The sequence below is a fragment of the Elephantulus edwardii genome, unplaced genomic scaffold, assembly GCF_000299155.1.
Source record: "Elephantulus edwardii isolate Elephantulus edwardi_28Jun2011 unplaced genomic scaffold, EleEdw1.0 scaffold00116, whole genome shotgun sequence".
In the NCBI taxonomy this organism is placed as follows: Eukaryota; Metazoa; Chordata; class Mammalia; order Macroscelidea; family Macroscelididae; genus Elephantulus; species Elephantulus edwardii.
In genome coordinates, this window is record NW_006399866.1 from 120,692 (window position 1) to 140,656 (window position 19,965).

The 19,965-nt window shown below is 50.5% G+C and overlaps 1 protein-coding gene across 1 annotated transcript in view; it reads left to right on the forward strand.

The window, feature by feature from the left end:
• RAPGEF1 (Rap guanine nucleotide exchange factor (GEF) 1) overlaps positions 1–18,561 on the forward strand; it is a gene marked incomplete at its 5' end in the record, with an annotated part of 86,264 nt that extends 67,703 nt beyond the window's left edge. The window contains 13 exons of the mRNA XM_006892598.1: positions 1,325–1,413; positions 3,742–3,853; positions 5,686–5,761; positions 8,244–8,328; positions 10,221–10,313; positions 11,033–11,218; positions 12,120–12,204; positions 12,571–12,665; positions 14,495–14,573; positions 14,681–14,782; positions 16,125–16,222; positions 17,316–17,444; positions 18,411–18,561. Of these exons, the coding sequence (XP_006892660.1) occupies positions 1,325–1,413; positions 3,742–3,853; positions 5,686–5,761; positions 8,244–8,328; positions 10,221–10,313; positions 11,033–11,218; positions 12,120–12,204; positions 12,571–12,665; positions 14,495–14,573; positions 14,681–14,782; positions 16,125–16,222; positions 17,316–17,444; positions 18,411–18,561 (1,380 nt within the window). The remainder of the gene's footprint in view (positions 1–1,324; positions 1,414–3,741; positions 3,854–5,685; positions 5,762–8,243; positions 8,329–10,220; positions 10,314–11,032; positions 11,219–12,119; positions 12,205–12,570; positions 12,666–14,494; positions 14,574–14,680; positions 14,783–16,124; positions 16,223–17,315; positions 17,445–18,410) is intronic.
• Positions 18,562–19,965: the final 1,404 nt, after the last annotated feature.

The window sequence follows — 19,965 nt, forward strand, 5'->3', positions numbered from 1 at the left end:
AGAGTGAGAAACTCTTCCCTCACCAAGCCTTCGAGCCCCCATTTCCTGTCCTGCCCAGCATGTTCCATCACTCCTATGTGACGGCTTCCATGGAAGCTGGGTGAGTCTGACAGGGTTGCCTCTGCAGTATAAATGCAGACATCCCTTGTGAGAGCGTGAAGAGTTCTTTAACTTCAGGAAGCTCATGTTGCTGTCCCATCTCTTGACAGTTGAGACAACGGTTGTGAGGTCACTTTCTAGGCCTTGCTGTTGTAAACGGCAAGTTTCAGCAGGAACTCTCCACCACCAGCCTGAATGGAACAACTTGCTTTCAGGGAAGCTGCCATGGGGACTTGAGTCCTCCGGTTACCAGTCCAGGGGGCCCTGTCCTCTCAAAGCCCAGTCCCTCCTGTTATGAGAGTCCACATCAGGGTCCCCACGGCAGGCCCAGCTTCCGACCTTAGCAATCATGGATGGATAGGTGAGAAATTCCACCCAATGGAATTTCACCTGTTTGTAGGGAGAAACAGTTTCTCTTCCTTGCCCATTCCCATAGGGACCTTTCTACCAATGACCTTGAATTGTCTTCCACTGACAATGTTCTGTGTATCCATACTGCCCTCATTCTCCTCCTTTTCCATAGTGACAAACCAGGGCTGTTGGGCCATGTGGTCACTGAGTAGGGTCAAAACCCAGAGACCTGAGTGTCACTGAATAGGGCAAGACCTGAGAGCGAGCAGGGCTGAGAAGAATGAGGAGTGCATGTACTTGTTAACACTGAGAAGTGACTATTTTGATTCAACCCTACAGTCCTGAACTTCTTTTAACTTGAAAGTCAGTGGTTTTACTACTTGACAGCAGGACACCGTGGTGAAGGCACAGGCTTTGGAGGTAGGCAGTTCAAAGCTGGGGCCCTTGGCTTCTCCAAGCGTCTGTTTTCTGGTATTTTGAGGTGGATATTATGCTGCTAGTCAGCAGTAAGAGTCAGACAGGAAGGTGACCCTCGGCATGGTGCCTGGCTAAGCGTTGACTAGGTAGTAGCCAATGGGTGGTGCGTAGCAGGTGCTAGGCCTCTTTCCCTGGGAGTGATTGAGATGGCTTTGTCTAGGCTAACAAACAACAAAATGTAACAAATAGTGGTACCCCTTTACTTCAGAGACAATGTGCTAGTCTCAAGAGGTCCTAGTATTTCCTGTGTAATTAACTACATTCATCATTAACATGCTCACATCTCAGATTGCACTATAGGAACTTGCACTCAAAAGCCATTTGCAGGCAGGAATGCTGGGAAGACAGACCAGCCCCAGCGTGAGTGCCCATCAAAATCCATGCACTCTCTTTTCAGGAATCACCAGCTGTGAAAGATGGACATCCCAAAGATCCCTCCTCGCTTGGCAGCGCACCTGGGAAGGAGAGCAGAGAAAGTGGTGAAAGGTAGGAGGGACCACATGTGGCCGTGTCCTACCTGCTCCCCCTGCCCTTTGTTGTCCTCTGACAGGAGCAGACCCACAAGTGAGAACTGCTCACGCTGCCTGCCACCCACCACTTAGGCCGGGCCTGGATTCTCAAAATAATACGTGTCCAAGGCAGAAAATGTGGAGAGTACACAAAACTGCAAGAAAAATCACAGATCATTCCATCCCTCCAAGACCCTGCTTCTTGATACATAGTCTGCAATTACTTCCTGTTTATTTATATACAAATCATCTACCTTACAAACTTCCCACAGCAGTCCTTTCCAAAGCCTCACTCTCATCTAAGTTGAAATACAGTGAAGGAGTGTAAGAATCCCCTGCTCAAAAACCTTTTATTTGAAGGTTTTTGGATATGTTTGTACATACTTTATTACGCTCTTTGCCCCAAGTACTTCAGCATGCCTCTTAAATATTTTTAATCCTACCATTATCAAACCTAAGCAAATAAATAATAAATTCCTCATGTCATCTAATCTGTAAACCACATCCCAGTTCCCTGGTTCTCTCAAAAATGTCTTGCATAGCTATCTTGGGCTTTTGATCCAAGGGCAATCAAAAATCATGTATTTTATTTAGTAATATATCTTTAAGCTCTTACAGCATTTTTCAATATTAACAGAACCCACAACATACTAGGTTTAAAGATATGTAATAATGTTTCCCAGTATTCACTTACAAAACAGACGCTGTGCAAACCTGCACGCCTGCCTCTAACAGCAAACCTAACCTTCAGTGTGAAGTATTGCATGTTCAGTCTTTTTCTTCTCACCTCTTCAGAACTAAGTTTGACTTCCTCTCTAATCCACAGCATAGCTAAAGCAGTACCTGCTCGTCACTCTCAGGCTTAAGCAGGAATAGTTGGAAAGAGTGAAATAGAAATCATTTTCTCAGGCCCCTTTGGAGAGGACACCTTCCTGTTCTGCTGCTTTGCTGCCATCCATAGAATCTTGTTAGCCTAGGATTTTTCTGGATGTAAAGCCAGAAATGATAAGCTTCTGCATTCAATACCTAGTGGCAAAGATTGTGTTTGCCAAGCAAAAAAACCAAGTTTTTTTCTGTCTCCATCTTCATTGGACTCCAGAGGGTCATTTTCATAGTCCTAGCTAGTTCTTATGAAGGAAACAGAAGGGCAAACACACTGATCAATTAAAAGCAATTAATAGAAGACGTCTTCTCTCCACAAAGGCCAGGGTACAGACCTGCAAGATAAGAGGTGGTTCCTTCCAAAACTGGGAAGGTTCTGCGACTGGTCCATCCATGTTCTGCTACTAAAGGCATATGTGTCTTTAGTCTCAGATATTTGTGGTTAAAAATGTTGCCTGTTTCCACAAAGCTGAACAGAGTCTCACAGAATCTGCCATAGGATCCTAAGAATAAAATGAAAAAAACAGGAGAAAAAGCAAGGTATCTTCAGACCAGGTTTCCGTTCTACTCCATCAAATGTCCAGTGCTGGAAGGCTTGTCGTGGATGCCTCCCTGCCTTCCTGCATGCACCCTCCATGGACAGTCCTCTTTCTTCACATGGCAAACTCTGGTTCAGTGCTTCAAACCTCAGCTTGTTCATCCCATCCTCGTGGCCTCCCTGTCCACTCACCCTGGGCTGGTCCTCTGCTTGTTTTCCTTGTAACATTCTCCACTTTCTTATTTGTTACACCATAACTAGGTTTGTAAAATGTCCATCTGTCTTGCTAGACTGAGCACCCCGAGGACAAGGGGCCACACCTGCTCTCCTCACTGCTGTGTCTCGGTGCTGACAGAGCAGGCCTCCAGAAGGATGAGGAATTGCATTGAGATTACAGCTAACTTGGCTCCTACCTTTCTGTCCTCTCTTCCTGCTTGCCTTTTGCCATTCTTCTCCTTAAATACTAACAGTATATATATTGGAACTTGGCAAAGAATGACTATCACTTTTTAAGTAACTGACTCCATGGAATCTTCTTCCTTTCTGCTCTAAACTCTTCTATGTACATCTGTACATACAGAGAGAGGAGGAACTGTCTGCAGGTCACACAGCTCCTTGGCAGCCACGTTAGAAATCCATTCCACACCACAGCTCCGTCCCCTGCTCTGTCTTGCCGTGGTGGGTTGGTTAGCATGGCTGGACATCAGGGGTTAGCTATGATTAAGGAAAGGCTTTTTCAGGGAAGCCAGCGTTGCTCTCCACAAATCTGATAGCTTCTCGCGGAGGGCCAGCACTTCCTCTCCACTTAGCTTTCTGAACCCAAGATGGGAGGGTTGGGGGATGAGGCCTCTTTGACTTTATAACATAAACCACTTCTCTTTCCAGAACGCCTAAGTCACCAGATGCTCTGGAATCAGTTCAGTCAGAGGAGGAAGTAGACGAGCTGTCCCTGATTGACCACAATGAAATTATGGCAAGGTTGACACTCAAGCAAGAGGTGAGTGCTTCACAGGTCCTCATTTCGTAAGACCTGGCCCCATGAAGAAAGAGCAGAGAGCCCAGAGGAGGACAGAACCTTGAGGTGTCTCACACAGCACACACCCGAGCTAGGTGCACTGAATGTTGCCCCCAGAGCTGGCCAGTGTTCCCAAGAGGCGTGGCCAGACCAGGCGTGACTGCTGGAGGCAAGGATCTTTGTGGCTTGTGTACACTGGCCCAGTGCCAGGGACATCATTGGAGGAATTCAGGAAGAAAGTGTACAGCTCCTTGTCCTGCTCTTAAGTGATGCTGAAGAGGTTCCATAACACATCTAAAGTCTCACATGATGCAGCTCTGGGGGTCATTGCAAGAATGTGTCCATGTAAAGTATTCCATATAGACCCTGCACTTGATATACCCTCATGAAATGTAAGGTATTCTTATATTATTAAGATGACCTCACTGCAGTTTCAGCCCGGGAAACACAAACTGATTAAGAAAATTCCAGCTTTGGACCCTGTGGCTTGTTTGTCCTGTGCTTTGGCAAAAGCACTTTGTCAGGAAAAACAATTTCCCCTGCCTACCATGAAAATACAGGAGGCTATCCTGAAAGAGCCTTTGGTCTCTTTTCTGCTGTGGGATTCTAGAAATACAAAGGAATGGCTTAATAAAATAGTCTTGACCCACCCCTAAGAAGTAGGCCTATTTCTGGGCTCCACTTCCATCACTCACACATACGCTGGCCTGTGGACACACGGGCAGGTAAGCCCTGCTGGGCCAGCTGTGGCAGCACAAGGGAAAGGTGTGACCCTGCACCTGTCACCCTAAGGGCTGGCCACCTGCTCCTTATACTAACAGGGGACTTGGACAGCTGGACTCCTCCCTAGAAAGAAGTGAAGCTTCATGAAACTTGCCTGAAATATTTTCTGAAAAATTAGGTGACAGGCGTAGAGACTCCTACCCCCTAGAAATCCAAGACCCTGTCAGGACTCTGGAGTCAGAATTACAACATTTAAAGGAAGGTGGGGATAAAAGGTACTGAGAGAGGGGAGTGTATGCAGTAAACACAAGGTGACTGGGGGTCTATTTGATTATCTTCACTTCAGAATTACAGAATGAGGGCCAGGCCTAGTGGAGTGAGGCCCTCAGTTCCATTTGTAGCTTTGATGACAGCTCCTTCTCAGGCCAGTCTGGGTTTGCAGGTTCTTGCCTCTTTGCTCACATTACAAATAAGACTTGCTCCTTTCTTGGACGACAGCAGTCAGAACACATTGCACTCCCCTACCAAAGAGCTCCACAGAAGACCTTATGATATAGCTACTGGGGACTCCTTGTTCCACCGAGGACACGAAGGTGAAGATTTAGGGTACCTTGCTGCCATTTTCATACATGAACTCACATAGGAATAGTCAAGCCAACTCGCAGTCAGCCTTGGGAGTGAGGGTGGGTAAGGCTGGTTCTCGGTCACACCGGCTTCCCACATGTTCCCCCAACGCAGGATGTGAGAACTCCCTACTCCCTACTCTTCTCTACCCCGTGGGCTGATGACTAGGAAAGGATGAGTAGTGCCACTCTTCCTTGACCCAGTTAGGTTCTCGGAGGGGAGCTCTGCCCTGGCGCCCATGTCTGGGTTGCTCTTGGGGCCCAGGCACGTCCTTGGTTAGGTTTTAATGCTGATCACAGGGCAGCAGGCAGGCTCAGCACACCTCTCTGTGCTGTGGCAGGGAGACCAGGGAATGGATCCTGGGGTCTCTTCAGCGCAACCTGTTGGTTCCTTCCTGCCTGTCACTTCCCAAATGTCTTCCCTAAGACAGCATTTCTCCTCACTCCCCCTCACTGTTTGCCTTGCAGGGTGATGATGGACCGGACGTCCGTGGAGGCTCTGGGGACATCTTACTGGTCCACGCTACTGAGACGGATAGGAAAGGTATGGTGGCCCACCAGCAGTGGCCTTTGGCTGTGGTCGGAAGGTGCTCAGGAGGACCTATTATCATCTTTAACAATAAATCCTTGCTCTGGTTTAATAAATCAGAACTCCATTCTCAGCTGGACATAAGCAACCATTTTTGTTTTATTTCAGTCCAAAAATGTAAAAGGCTGATTTGAGAGCTGACTCCACATCTCAGCACAAGGCATATAGCTTGTCCCTCCCAGCAGATGGAGCCTGCTGTGACTAAGGGCCAAGGCTGGGCCCTGTAGGCAGCACAGCCCAAGAGTCTTTACAGAGATGGTATACTCAGAGGAGACTCTGATTCTGACAAGAACTTCTGCTTGACTTTTGAAAAATGGGAGGACACTTCATAGAATCAAAGTTTTGAACTTAGAAAGTATAGCCTTGACCAAGGTCCTGGGATAGACTGGAGGAGGTAGGTGACAGGACACCTTCATGGGCAGGTGGATTCATCTCTTAGACATTGCTTCCATTACACTCACTTCTGGGAGGTGCCAGGGCTCAGAGCCAACTAGGACATGGACCTGAGGAGTAGGGCTGGGCCTCATGAACCCCGAGCAGGTAGAAGCCTTGTCATCTGGAAAGCTCTGCCCTCAGGCAGCATGTTACAGAATCAGCGCAGTAGAGGGTAAGACTGAATTTGATCTCAGGCCTCAGTTCACATGGGCACTTCACATGCAGGGAATGCCCATTAGCTTTCATGGGATTCCATTTCCTTAGTTGAAAAGCTAGAGATATCTTCTAGGGTTGGCATGCACCAGGGTAACAGAGAAAGTTCTGGGAGGTACTCAGCTGTGTGAACATTGAAAAGTGGTGTGTCCCTATGCTTAGGAAAAGCCAGATGGCACCCCATTTGCCATAATTCAGTGGACCACAATACCTCTGCTTACACCTTGTGAAAGTTAGGGTAACAGTGATCATTGCCCCTTGGGGCTACTCTGAGCGTGCTGGAATGTGGTGCGTGGACAGAGACTACAATACATCCCATGAATGGCCACCGTGGCCACTGGTCTTGCAGAGATGTGGAGACTCGGCTCCATTCTTCAGGAGTCCTTGATCTGTGCTGGTTCCATCTCTGCTTCCTTACCCAGCAGCCCTTTGAACCAAATCTTAAATTTGGTTGCTGGTCCACAAAGAGCCAGAATACATGCTTTTGGACCTACTGTGACTTGAGCCTGTGAGCGTCCCTCCCCGCCGGACCCAGGGCCACCCAGGACTCCAGATGCAGGAGCAGGAGGTGGTTGGTCCCTTCCATCTTCTTGGGAGAGGTCTGGGGGGGTGTGCCTGTGCATCTGTGCCACACCAGTGCTACCCTGCAGGGGAAGCAGCGTTCCTTGAGCTCCCTGCCACTACCTGGCAGGAAATAGACGCCCCACAAAGTAGAGAATAAACAGAAGGTGACCTGAGGCCAAAAAAGGAAAATTTATGTTGTATGTGTGCTTAGCCTCACAGTTAAGAGCACAAATTTTAGAGGCAGATCTGTGTTCAGGTCTCAGCTCTGCCGCTTTGTAGCTATAAATTCTTAAGTCTAGCCAGGTCATTTGTTTCAGGGCGTGTCCTGCCTTTTAAAATATTTGTTTCTTTAATGACAGACAGTGTGGTTTTCACCAAGCAAATAAACAGAGGGGTGTGTTACGATTCTAGGAGGGTTGGGAATGCATCACTGTGTCCTATCACTTAAAAGTTGTTAGATCTCATCACACTGACTCCAGCTCACAGAGGCCCCTTGTACAATAGAAGGAAACCATCCTCCCAGAGCCCATTGTGCAGCCACTCTGTCAGTCCACCTCGTTTAGCTTCAGGACCTTCTGACAAGTTTGAGCTGGTTTGCTCTCTGAGTATGCTGATTATGACCCTTGGAATCATCAACTTTTGGAACAGACAGGAATTTCTAACTGTCCGATCCAGGGCAAACAGGCTTGCTGCCAATCTTTAGTGCTTGCCTGTGGCAGGCATTACTAATCGATTGCAGGTCTCTTTTCTCATTGAAGGCGAGCCTTTGCCTCAGAATTCACTGCAGCTTTCATCCCTAAAACAGCTTCTGTGAGCCAGATAGAATTTTCTTTGTGAGATAAAATCTTTTGGCTGTTTGTGAAACTGATCCTCCTCTTTCTTGAGAGGCAGGCTCAGAGGGGGCCCACTGTCTCTAGACAAAAGGCCTGAGGGTGGGCTTCCAACCCCCTTTCTGTTACCCTTACAACTCCTCCGTGCTGCAGGGAAGCAAGGTGGGTGGGCACAGTGACTGTAACAGTGGGCTCGAGCAAAACAGAGATCAGGAGGATGGTGTGGGATAGAGTGAGGTTTGGCTCCTCAGAGGGTCGTGATGAGTCTAGCTGACTCTGTGGCACCTAACAGCAACACTGCAGTATTTGTCTTTGGGGATTTCTCTGGCACAAGACCACCCACCCCGAACCTTCTGTGTATTGACCAGTCGGCTTCCTTTTGGTCTTCCCTGTAGACTTGGTGTTGTACTGTGAAGCCTTCTTGACCACGTACCGGACCTTCATCACCCCGGAGGAGCTCATCAAGAAACTGCAGTACAGATATCTTTCCCAGCACTCTGGCTTAACTCGCGGTCGAGGGAACCAGGTGGTTATGTGAGGCAGCAGTGCGATCTGGGGACACTGAGTCGACAGGCCAGGGTGGGTGTGCCTCGAGCAAGGCTTCCTCTCCAGACTCATCTATGAAAGGGTTGTGTGAAAATCTTAGCGGGTGCCTGGAGCATAGTCAGGGTGTGCTGCCTGACAGCGCTTGTTACCACTGAGGGCTCTGGAATGGACTTGACACATCCTGAGCGGGAAGGAGCGTTACAGGCAAGTGTAGAGACCCGCTACAGACTTTGCACAGTGTGCACACTTCCTGTCGGACGGCCCTCAGAGGTGCAGCCTGAGTGCTGGGGCGGTGAGCATGCAAGACATGAGGGAACCACAATTCAAATGGACAGCCTTGAGTGGGTGCAGCCACGTCCACCTAACAGCAGAGCCAGCAGTGAACAATGATGGCACAGCCCCCAGCTAAACTTGATCTCTGTCCCCTTCTCCAGGTCTTCCCCATGGGCATGCTCTTTGGTACACTGTACCTGCCATAGTGACAGTAGGAGCTTACTCATCTGAATCTCCTCTTCCTCCTGCATCTCCTCTTCTTTAGGCCCAAACTACCTACCTGGAGCTGCTCCAGGGCTTCTGGAAGTTGGCTGCCTCCCAGCATCATAGTCTACCACTGCCACCTGCTGGATAGCAGCTCTCACTTCGAGGCAGCCTTGCTCCTCCCCTGCTCTCTGCCCCCCTGGCATCAGCATCTCCATCCAGACCATTCTGCCTGCCCCTTTCCCCCTTGCCCTGCTCCTTAGATGTCTGTCAGGGCTCAAGTGGAAAGGTCTCTCCTACAGTTCCTTCAGCTTCACATGTTCTGTTACTGAAAGTACTTACTCACACGCTGGCTTGGTGAATAATAGAAATCTGCACTTACTAGGGATGGGCCAGCATCGCGTATTTGTACATGTGCAGTCACTCAGCAGCAACACCATGACCTTGGGACCATTCTGTGACTTCCTGTTGTATAATTAGGGAACTCACAGAAGGTGGCTGCTGAGTGGGCTGACAGCCATACCAGTGCTCTCTAAATCAGCCCTTGGCCCATAACCTCTGCTACACTTGTGTCCAGTTCAGGTCGTGTTAGTAGAAATAGCCTAGCATCTGACTCTTAGACGTGCTCTTCAGTGAGCCCTGTGCCAGGTGCAGCACCCTTCTGCCCTGAGTGTCATACATCAAAGGTTACAGATCCATAGGGAACAGGTGGAGCACAGTCAGGAGGGTGGGCTCACTGCATCTGCCACTAGAGATGGGGCTACAGTCCTCGGGTGTGAAGGGCTACTGTAGAGAAGCGAGCATAGATTTGCTCTGGGAAGAATTAGGTGAGAAACTCATTCCTTCTAGGACTCCCTGCTTTGCTGGCAAGCCACGACTGACTGGCAGACCAGGGAGGCTCCTGTAGAGGTTTCCAGAAATGCAGGCAGCTGTAAGCTGCAAACCCACAGAAAGAATCACTTACTAGGATGTTTTTGTTTTGATTGCTTCTCTTACCTGACTTTCACAGGAAACTTAGTTAAACTGCATAGAAAGTCAGGCCTGGATGTTACAGAAAGGCTGTTTTGAGGGCAGGGGTGGGTAGTGGTGGTTGTTTGAGGCGGGAGAAGGTAGAGTGGGTGCAGTCTTTGGGATCAGGCAGATTTGGACTTCTTCCTACTTTGCAACCACACTCCTTTGCACAATCCTTCAGCACTTCTGTGCCTTCGATTCCAGGTAAGACGGTCTTACTCATAGGTCCCCTGACACATAGTAGGCACTCAGTTATAGTATCAAGAAATTAATCCCTTCATCTTTCCCCACCCTCAACCTGAAATGAAGATTGACTATTTCTTTAACCCACACTGCACATACGAGAAGTTCTCTCCTTTCTCCGACTCGTTCAAGAACCGTGTCAGCAAGAACACATTCTTTGTGCTGGTGAGAGTGGTGGATGAGCTGTGGTGAGTGCTCTCGCCGGCCAGGATCATAGGGAAGCGGCTCTTGGGCCTGTGGGTGGGGCGGGCCTCCTGGCTTCGGCTTGTCGAGGGTCATGCCAGAGCTCTGCCCACCAGGTCTGGACAGGGCTTGCTCTGGCCTTCTTTAACGAGCTCATGCCCCTTCCTTGAGAGAACGACACCCCTCTGTGAAGATCTTCACAGCCCCAGCCTGGGCCCTTGATTGTCTTTAGGGGTGCGCCCTGGACTTGGCTAGCACCTGTTCAGGACCATCCTGGCCACTCTGTCTTATTCCTGCTCTTAGCCACTAGCCGTGTGAGCAGCTCAGTGGAGTCTGGACTGGGGTGAAGGCCACAGCCTGGCTTGCCTTCCTCAGCTTTTCCACAGTGGTGTCTGCCTCTAACATGGCACGTGCCAGCTCCCTTCATTTAATAAATACGTGTTGAGCCAGTATTATTACTAGGTCATAGGGTCAGTGGTGAGCAGAAGAGCCAAGCCTTGTCTTCAAGACAGGGCCAGTGACTCAGCCTGTGAGAGTCCAGCTCAGAGAGAGTGAGGCAGAGAAAGTGTTGGGGCGAGCAGTCATCCCAAGGGCTCTCCTCTGCCTCTCTCCCACTTGAGCATTTATATGTTTCTGTTGATCACAGCCCTTGGAGTTTGAGTTAGTCCTAGACTCTGTGACTGACAATACTCTTGTTACCATCCTTCACCTTATGGCCCTTTAGCCTCGTGGAGTTGACAGAGGAGATTCTGAAGCTGTTGATGGAGCTGGTCTTTCGCTTGGTGTGCAATGGAGAGCTGAGCCTGGCCCGCGTGCTCCGGAAGAACATCCTGGACAAGGTGGACCAGAAGAAGTTGCTTAGGTGTGCCAACTCTGACCAGCCTTTGGCAGCCAGAGGAGTAGCAGCCAGGTGAGAAGCCCTGGGTCTATGGTCTTGGATTCTGACCTGGCCCAGCCACCCACTAGGGGAGCTCTCTTAGGTGGACATAGGCTTTGCCCTGCCTCTGACGGGAGCCCCAGGAACAGCCTCTATATTCCTCTGCCAGGTTACTTTCCTCTCCCCCTCCCAGACTCCCAGCCTCAGCCCCCGGCTCTACCCAGACCCTGTGATGAGGCGCCTCTCTAGGAAGAGTATTTTGTGTGATGAGTCACCTTCTTAATGGGATGGCAGGGTGTGTGGCGAGTTAACAGGACAGGAAATACATGAATAAATTTCCGGCTGTAGTTTGCTCTTGATTCTTTTTGTGGCACTATGAGCAGGACAGTTGTTAATGCCAGTCCAGCTGTCCTGAGCCATCCAGAATGTTCCTAAAAATCTGTAAAAGTCCAAATCCTGCTCTTTCTGCCCAACTCCCAAAGTGAAATTTAGTTGCAGGTAGAAATTTTTCTTGACTTACTGTCTCCTTAAAGGTGAGCATGTTAGCATCAGTATGGTGCCAGCTCCATCCCTGCAGTCATCTCTGCTGGACTGCAAACTTCTGACCACGTAGGAATGGGGTCAGCTGTAAGCAGCATTTCTGGGACTCCTGAACTGTTAGAATGGAAGCTGTAGCTCTCTGACTTCTGAAGCTACAGGACACTCACTACAGAGGAAGGAGGGGAAGGGGACAGCATTGGCCCAGGAGAGGCAGTATGACTGGGAGAGAGGCCCTGGTGTGGCCCTGCTCAGCACTAAGATGCTGCGTGACATCCAGGATGTTGCTACATTGTCCGCTCACACTGGGTGGTGAGGCCTAGGAGACATCCCCATCTGTCTGCAAGCACAGAGCTGGCGTAGCTCCCTGACTGCTAATTTCACATCTGTCTTTCAGGCCTGGAACCTTGCATGACTTTCACAGCCATGAAATAGCGGAGCAGCTGACACTGCTAGATGCTGAGCTCTTTTATAAAATAGAGGTATGGTGTCCAGTGGGGAGTGTGCTGGGGGCATCTCAAAGAAAATTCAAACTAAATGCCATTGAGTCCATTCTGACCCATAGTGACCCTCCCTCAGGTTGCTAAGGGCTTTAAATTCTAGCAGAAGCAGACTCTCCATCCTTCTCCCTCAGAGCTGCTGATGAATTCAAACGACAGAAGTCTGCCAGCCTCTGGGTTAGCAGTGCGGCTCATTATAGACTACGCCACCAGAGCCCACCTTCTGAGAGCTAGGTGCTTGCAAATGCTAGGTCCATCCCAACTTCATGGCCATCACCAACTGAAAAGAATCACCCTCAGAGGCAAACCAGAGGGCTCTCCCTGTATCTCATTTACTTCCTTTTTCAGATCCCTGAGGTTTTGCTTTGGGCAAAAGAGCAAAATGAAGAGAAGAGTCCGAATCTGACCCAGTTCACTGAGCACTTCAACAACATGTCCTACTGGTAAGAGTGGCCTCAGCCAGAGCTCGGGTCTCTGATGACAGCACATCCAGTGGGCATCTGTATTTTTCGTCACAGAGCTTCAGTTCCTTCCCTCCCTGGGGAGGTGGCATTAATTGTGAGAGCAGGCAGCAGGGTGCAAGGGCAGAGCAGGATTGGCTCACTGTGCAGACACAGTCACATGGTGGGCTCCCAGAGGAGTCTGAGGCTCAACAGGAAATTGATTAGTGATGTCTGTCACAGAATGCAAGGAAGTAGGGGACTGCTTGCTGTCCTGTGGTAGATGTGCCAGAATCTCCACTTACAGCCACTGGTCAGGGCTAATTTTTGCACTGAATATCCCTGACAGACAGCAGCAGTTAGCCAAGGCACAGATTTTATGAACATTTCTACTTAACCTTTAGTTCGTAAGGCAAACTAAAGGCCAAAATTGTGTCTGTCATTTAAAATCTTAGGTCTTTGAGATGTAAATCAAAGTTGCTCGTAGCCCCCATGGTGGATACTGAGGATAGATCTGAACGTGGCAGCCTCACAGCCTCAAGCTGCAGCAAACTCACCCTGCACATGACCCACTGCTGCCACCAGGGGCAAGTCTAATTTCTTTAGGATACTCTGAGGGATCTCAAACACAGAAGTAGTTGTGGAGGTGGATAAGGAAAGCACGTTAGGGGCCCCAGGAGAAGTCAGCAGTTCAAATCAAGTCATTGTTCTGCAGGGGAAGATGTCACAGGCCAGTCCCTTACAGATTACAGCCTTGATGAGTCCAAAAGACTAATGAGCTACACGAATGTCAACCCCACAGCCCTGAGACTAGAAGAACTAGGAAGGTGCCCAGCTACTGCTGCCAGCCACTTTAAAAGGGATCCCAGAAGAAGTGCCTGGATAGAGCAGGATAAAATATGGAACAAAGCTCAAAACCATAAACATGACCAAGCTTGCTTGTCTGATAGGGACTGGTGGAACCTTTGAGCCTGGAACAAAATGTATCCTTGTGACTCAACTTTGAGCCAATCAAAAGACCGTTTTAGAAGGTGAACAATAAGGCCAAGAAGGTCCTCACTCCTTAAAATAATTTGGACCCTCCTTCCTGTTTCCAAGGCTCTAAATCATAGGAGACGTTTGCCTTTCTCCCATGGATTCATATAGCGAGTCCTGTTAGCAGTCCGGCGCATTACACACTATATCCCACAAGATCCTTAGGAGAAACAGATGTGATTTTGTAAGAATCGTGGTCTTCAAAGTGTCTTTGAAGCCGCTGCCTTTATAGCACAAGTGGAGGACAGCCTTTCACCTCAGTGAATCTGGTAATAGACTTGATGTAAACAGGAAGTTGAGGGCACTGCAAAATCTTCACTGCACTTTAGCAACAAGCCTGACTGGCCTTTGGTATTGGTTTTGGTTTTGATATTGCTATTCCTGGTCCGAGAGGCTCCCGGCAGCCATTTTCTCCCTCCTAGAGGACAAAGATGCCCCCTTATGCCAGCTTTTTCCCCCCCCTTTCAAGCCAACCTGAGGCCTTGTTAGTGACTTTCTAACCCCAGAGATCCTTGGGGTCCCCATTTGTCAGGAAGGCTCTCCTTTGGTCCCCCACAGCCTCCCACTGACTGCAGAATTGGGGTATATAAGCATTCATGTTCTGTGACATTGGTCCCTAGATCCCCTTGGGCTTCTTGGGAGGAAGGTCTGTGTCTGTGTCTGTGTCTGGAGCCCCACATGGCCCTGGGAACGAGTGCAGGCAGAGGTCAGATGGCGCAGGCCTCTATCCTGTCCCACTCTCTTCAGCACTGCCAGGCTGCATGGCTGTCTCATTTTTGTCCCCTTGATCTGTGCAGGGTCCGGTCAATAATCATGTTACAGGAAAAGGCCCAGGACAGGGAACGGCTGCTCTTGAAGTTCATCAAGATCATGAAGGTAGCTGTGGCCACACCCTTCCCGCGGGATGCCCAGGGTCTGCATGTCCTTGCCACCTCTGTGGCCCCTCTCCCACTTCTCTCATGAGGCCTTGCCTCTCTCTGCAGCACTTACGGAAGCTAAATAACTTCAACTCCTACCTGGCCATCCTCTCTGCACTGGACTCCGCACCCATCCGCAGGCTGGAGTGGCAGAAGCAGACTTCAGAGGTGAGCTGGGGCAGGCCCTTCCAGCATTCGGGTGAGCTGCTGCGGCACAGGTGGTAGACCTTGATCAGAGGGATCCCTGCTGTCACTAGTCTGCTATGTGGTTCTAACCATAGTCTCCTGCTCCTAACTAGCAGGTCTAGAGGGCCTGGGATTAACTCTGGGGTTATAATGTCAATGCCGTCCTTTGCCTCCCAACCAGACCTGGGCCCCAGTGTTACTCATTTTTTCAGCCCTGGCTTCTCAATGGACGGCTTTAGACTGGACTACATTAGTGCCCGGGGATAACATAGTGAACAGGCCAGGCATCCTGTGGTGAATCTGTGCAGTAAGTACATCAGGAAAGGATGAGATGCTCAGAGTATGTGACATGATCTGACCCGAACCTGGACCCAGGACAACTTACCTAGAGAAATGCCTTTGATACCAAGACCTGAAAGACGAGGGGTTTCCTGGGAAGGGAAGAAGAGGAATGCACATATCTGCAACAGATGGGAGCTTGGTGCAGGAAGGAGGCCGACCTGGCTGCATCTCTATGTGGAAAGGCCAGTTCGCAATTGCCAGGGTCTCAGGGAGCCTGGTGAAGAAGAGGGACCTTCCTCCTTAGGAAGGACGATGAACCTTGAGAAGGGAGGCTACGCCCACTGGCCTGAGTGTCCTCTGGGCCACTCAGATCAGATCACTCTGCGTATATAAAGGGACAGTATAAACCAGGGTCCTGCAGAAAAGAGGCACTAGGAACACAGGAAGGTTTTCTAGAGGAGGCAGTGGAATGTTGTAAAAGGGACTTAAAAGGTCCAGAGGCAGGAGAATGGTATTCTAACAGGGGGCAGGATCAGCTCCCTTTCTCTACTAGACAAACACTGCACTATACGCTGGCGACAAAGAGCATTTCAGCACTGCTGGAGGGCGAGGCCGCAGGGCCCCGGATGTGGGGGTGTCTGTGCTTTGAGTGCAGTGAGGAGTCAAGGAAAGGCTTTGGGCCTGGAGTGACCAGTTTGTTTGAACTGAAGCAGTTCAGCAATTGCATCATGAGATGTAACTTCCTCATAACTTCCTAGCCCTGCTTCCAGTCTCTGTATACATGGGGACTCAGATGATTCTGTCCAGAACAAGGAATCCTTGGGGTGTTTCTCCTCAAAGGATCCTTAAGTCCCCTGCAGCCATGAGTGTGGAAAGACACCAAATCCCTGCTGGCCCCAGGGCCACAGTGGTCATGATGTTTGTGTATGGGGACATTCAGAGGCTGGAAGGGTGGTTGGTCAAGCAGGAAGGAAGAGCAAGGCCCTCCCTGTCCCCAGGAACCCCATCCCATCACTGCCAAACTGTCTGCTCTCCTCCCCAGGGCCTGGCGGAGTACTGTACTTTGATTGACAGCTCGTCTTCCTTCCGTGCATACCGAGCCGCCCTCTCAGAGGTGGAGCCTCCCTGCATCCCATACCTGTGAGTAGCCCCTCCTTGCCCCTACCGACCCCTCAGCCTGGGTTTGTCTTTCAGCTGCTAGAGGAAATCTATATTGGACTCCCTCAGAGAAACCCTTACTTAAGGATTTCCAGCTGTTTATATTATATTTTATTTTAAACTCTAAAACTAAAACATATTCCTCGTATCATTTAAACAGAAAAGGGTCAAGTGGGAGATTTCCTGTCTTTCTCTCTTCTCTTTCCAGTTCTCTTGCCATTTCCTTCTGGAACCTACCAATCAGCATGTTCAGGCAATGTGTATACACAAGTCTAGATTCCCTTTTCTTCCCCATAAATGGCATCGTTCCAGTGCTCCTCAAACTTTGTCAGTCCTCCCACACAGGAACCCCAAGACCACTTGATGTAAAGAAGTTCAGAGAGCATTTCCCAAAGGGTAGGCCATGGAATCCTGTACATACATGTTTACTGGGAAAGGCTCCCTTGATCACGTAAATTTGAGAAACAGTGAAATAATCATAAATAGATTTTCTTTTTCCCCTTGCAGGATTTATCAGAGCCTTTCCCATCAGAGAACCCACATCTGGAGCTCTGACAGGGTGTCACCCATGCCATTCAAGCTAAGCTCTCTTTGTAGAAGAGTTGCTCCCCATCTTTGCTCATTTGGCCTCCTAACTCATTTGTATGTTATACTGACTTGCCCCGCCTGTGAATGCAGAGCACCCCACACAGTGTGAGATTTTGTGAACTTTTCTATTTGTAACTGATTTTACATCAGCAGCCCACAAATGTGCACACATTGTGTAGCCAGGTTCTGTTGGCTGACAGACTCAGGCAGAGGCAAGGAGGCCTCTCCTGCAGCCAGTGGGTCTAGGCAGATGCTCTGAGGCCCCAGCCTAACCTTCTGGGAGCAGAAGGCAGGCATGAGTTCAGAGGGCCCATGTTGGTGGTGCATGCTAGGGGAAATGTGCAACCTCATCCGGACTTGCTGTTTGGTTTTGCAGCCGCTCAGTCCCAGCCCAGAGGGCTCAGCCCTGAAGTGATTCATTAGTTGCTCAGTTTTCCTGGAGGCTCAGCCCACTGCAGAGCAGTGACTGGTTTTTCTGTCCTTCCAGGGGGCTGATCCTTCAGGATCTCACCTTTGTGCACCTGGGAAACCCAGACTATATTGATGGGAAAGTGAATTTCTCCAAACGATGGCAGCAGTTCAACATCCTCGACAGCATGCGGTGCTTCCAGCAGGCGTGAGTACTATCCTCGAAGGGTTAGGCAGGGACCCCATCTAAACCCTCAGTGCAGAGAAGCAGCTCCCAGGCCACTGAACGGAGACAGAAAATTGACGAGAACCAAAGGGACTCTGGTTCTGTTCAGTAGGCTCGTGATGCCTGTGTCCTGGAGCTCTTTGCAGGGTTATACGAGGGCTCTGTGTCCAGTGGTGGCAGCACTTCTGTCATCCCCATTTCACAGACCAGGAAGCCAATGTCCATCTCTTCACACACAAGGGAAAGCTGACACAGGCTTATGCTCTCATCTGTGCCCTGAGCCTCCCCAGCATCAGGCTGTCATGCACAAAATGGGCCTAGGAAGCCTGGTCTCTCGGGGTGCAGGTCACATCACAGGGGAGCCAGGCTCCTCCAGGCGGAAGGAGTGCCCACAGATGGTGGCCATCCCTATTCAATCCAGGTGCAGGGGTACTGCTCAGGGGGGACTCCGGGCATAGGGGGCACTCAAGAGCACTGGCTTTCGAGTCTGGCCCTGGCTCTGGCTGCTATACTAGTGGGTTTACCTCTGAGCACTGGTTTCTTAAGATGTGGACCGTGGTGGCCTCGGCCTCATGGGCTTGTTGCAAGGCTTCTTTGGTGCTTAGTACTGGCCTGGCTCAAAGGCTGTGCTCCAAGAGAAAGTCCCAAGACTGTTCCACACCAAGTCAGATCCTGGGAGGCACAGGACACCCCAGTGCAGGCGGTGGAGCCTCCCCTGAGTCAGCACAAGCCCTCCACAGGAGACCCTTGGCAGCCCTTGACGTGGGTCCTGTTGTCATAGCAGTGCCCGGCCCTGTCTGAGAGCTGCCTTCTCTGCCAGGTGCTGCTCCAGTTGTGAATAGCAGTGCAGCAGTCTCACACAAGTAGACAGACAGTCCCTAAGGCTAGGGTGTGGCAGAGCAGGGCCCCACCCAACTCTGGCTCTCACTGACCTGCCTCCCTCCCCAGGCATTATGACATCAGGAGAAATGATGACATTGTAAACTTCTTCAATGACTTCAGTGACCACCTGGCCGAAGAGGCCCTATGGGAACTGTCTCTGAAAATCAAACCCAGGAACATAACGAGGAGAAAAACGGATCGAGAAGAAAAAACCTAGGAGCAGGTACGCGAGCAAGGAGAACACTCAAAAGAGGCACAGCGGGCAGCTCCGAACCGGACGAGAATTTGGACCTGGTGGTGCAGCGGCAGCTTCCCCACCTGAGCAGGCCGTGGCGTCCAGGCCTTGGAGCCCAGGTCTGGCCAGGCCCCTGGTGTGACGGTGGGGCTGGAGTCAAGCCTGCTGGCAGCTTCCCACCCTCCCTTCTCCGCAGGACAGGCCCTGGGGCCCAGAGAGGAGCCCACTGGGCAGGTGTCAGGACTGAATTGTGAACTGCTGGTTTTATTTTATTTTAAAATGTTTTCTGCTTTCAATTCTCTTTCCCCCTCCTGTCCCACGAACACCCTTGCCAGCCTGGGAGTAGCACAGAGGTGGCATCGCCAGGACAAGAGCAGAGGGGCCATGGAACAGTGTTCTGAGGGGCATGTGAGCGCAGGATGGGCTGGGATGGAGAAGAATTGGGGCGGCTGCCTCCTGGACTCCTCATTCCCTCCTTTCTAGCGTGCAGGGTGGTATGAGCATCACTGGCACAGAGCAGTGGCAGGTTGCATTTCAGCAGCCTTTGGTCACGGTACTGTTTCGCAGAACGTCCTCCTGCTGGGGTGGTCTCTGCTGGGCAGTAATACAGTGAGCGCCTTTGGGCTTCTTGCACCTTAGCCTTCCCTCACCTTCCTCGCTGGCCCCTCTCCCCATCATCTGACAGTTTTCCTTTAGGCACTTTCCAAAGTGCTATAGGGACCTGGGAAGAAGAGGATCGAGTAAGGGAGGACTTGATCATCAAAGAACACCCCCTTTTTTTTATTATTACTTTTCCTGGGTGACTTTGATTTTTATGAACTGGGCTATACTCTTGGGTGGCTTAGTCCAGAGCGGGGAGGAGCGTTTCTGTGCGGGGAAGTCCACAGACTCCCTCTTCTGTCTGTCTGTTGCTTGTTGTGTGCCTTAAACTCCACCTGTGCCCCAGCCCCGGTCCCCAAGGCTTCCCTCTGACCTCGCCACCCGCCCCTTGGGAAGGCTCCTCCTCACTCGGCAGCCTCTGCCAGCCGGTTAGCTCCTTCAGGAAGGACAGGCTGCCCGCAGAGGCTGACCAGCCAGGGCCCTCCACCCAGTTTGCAGAGTTTCTTTCTCCTCTGGCAGAAGCATTTCCCAGAGCAGGGGCTCTCCATCTTCCTTATTACAAACCTCTTTACTGCTGAGATTGACAATCCGAGGCAAGGTTTGCAGGGGGACCTGGGCCAGCAGCACGCCTTCCGTGTACCCCTGGCTCTCTGTGCCCACCACAGGTGGGCCCCACCAGAGCGCTGGCCAGACTTCAGACGTGCTGCATCTCACGTCAGGGCTTTCTGCCTCCCCATCCCTCCATCATGCCTCCTCTCCTTTTCTGCATGGACTGAGTGCTCACTT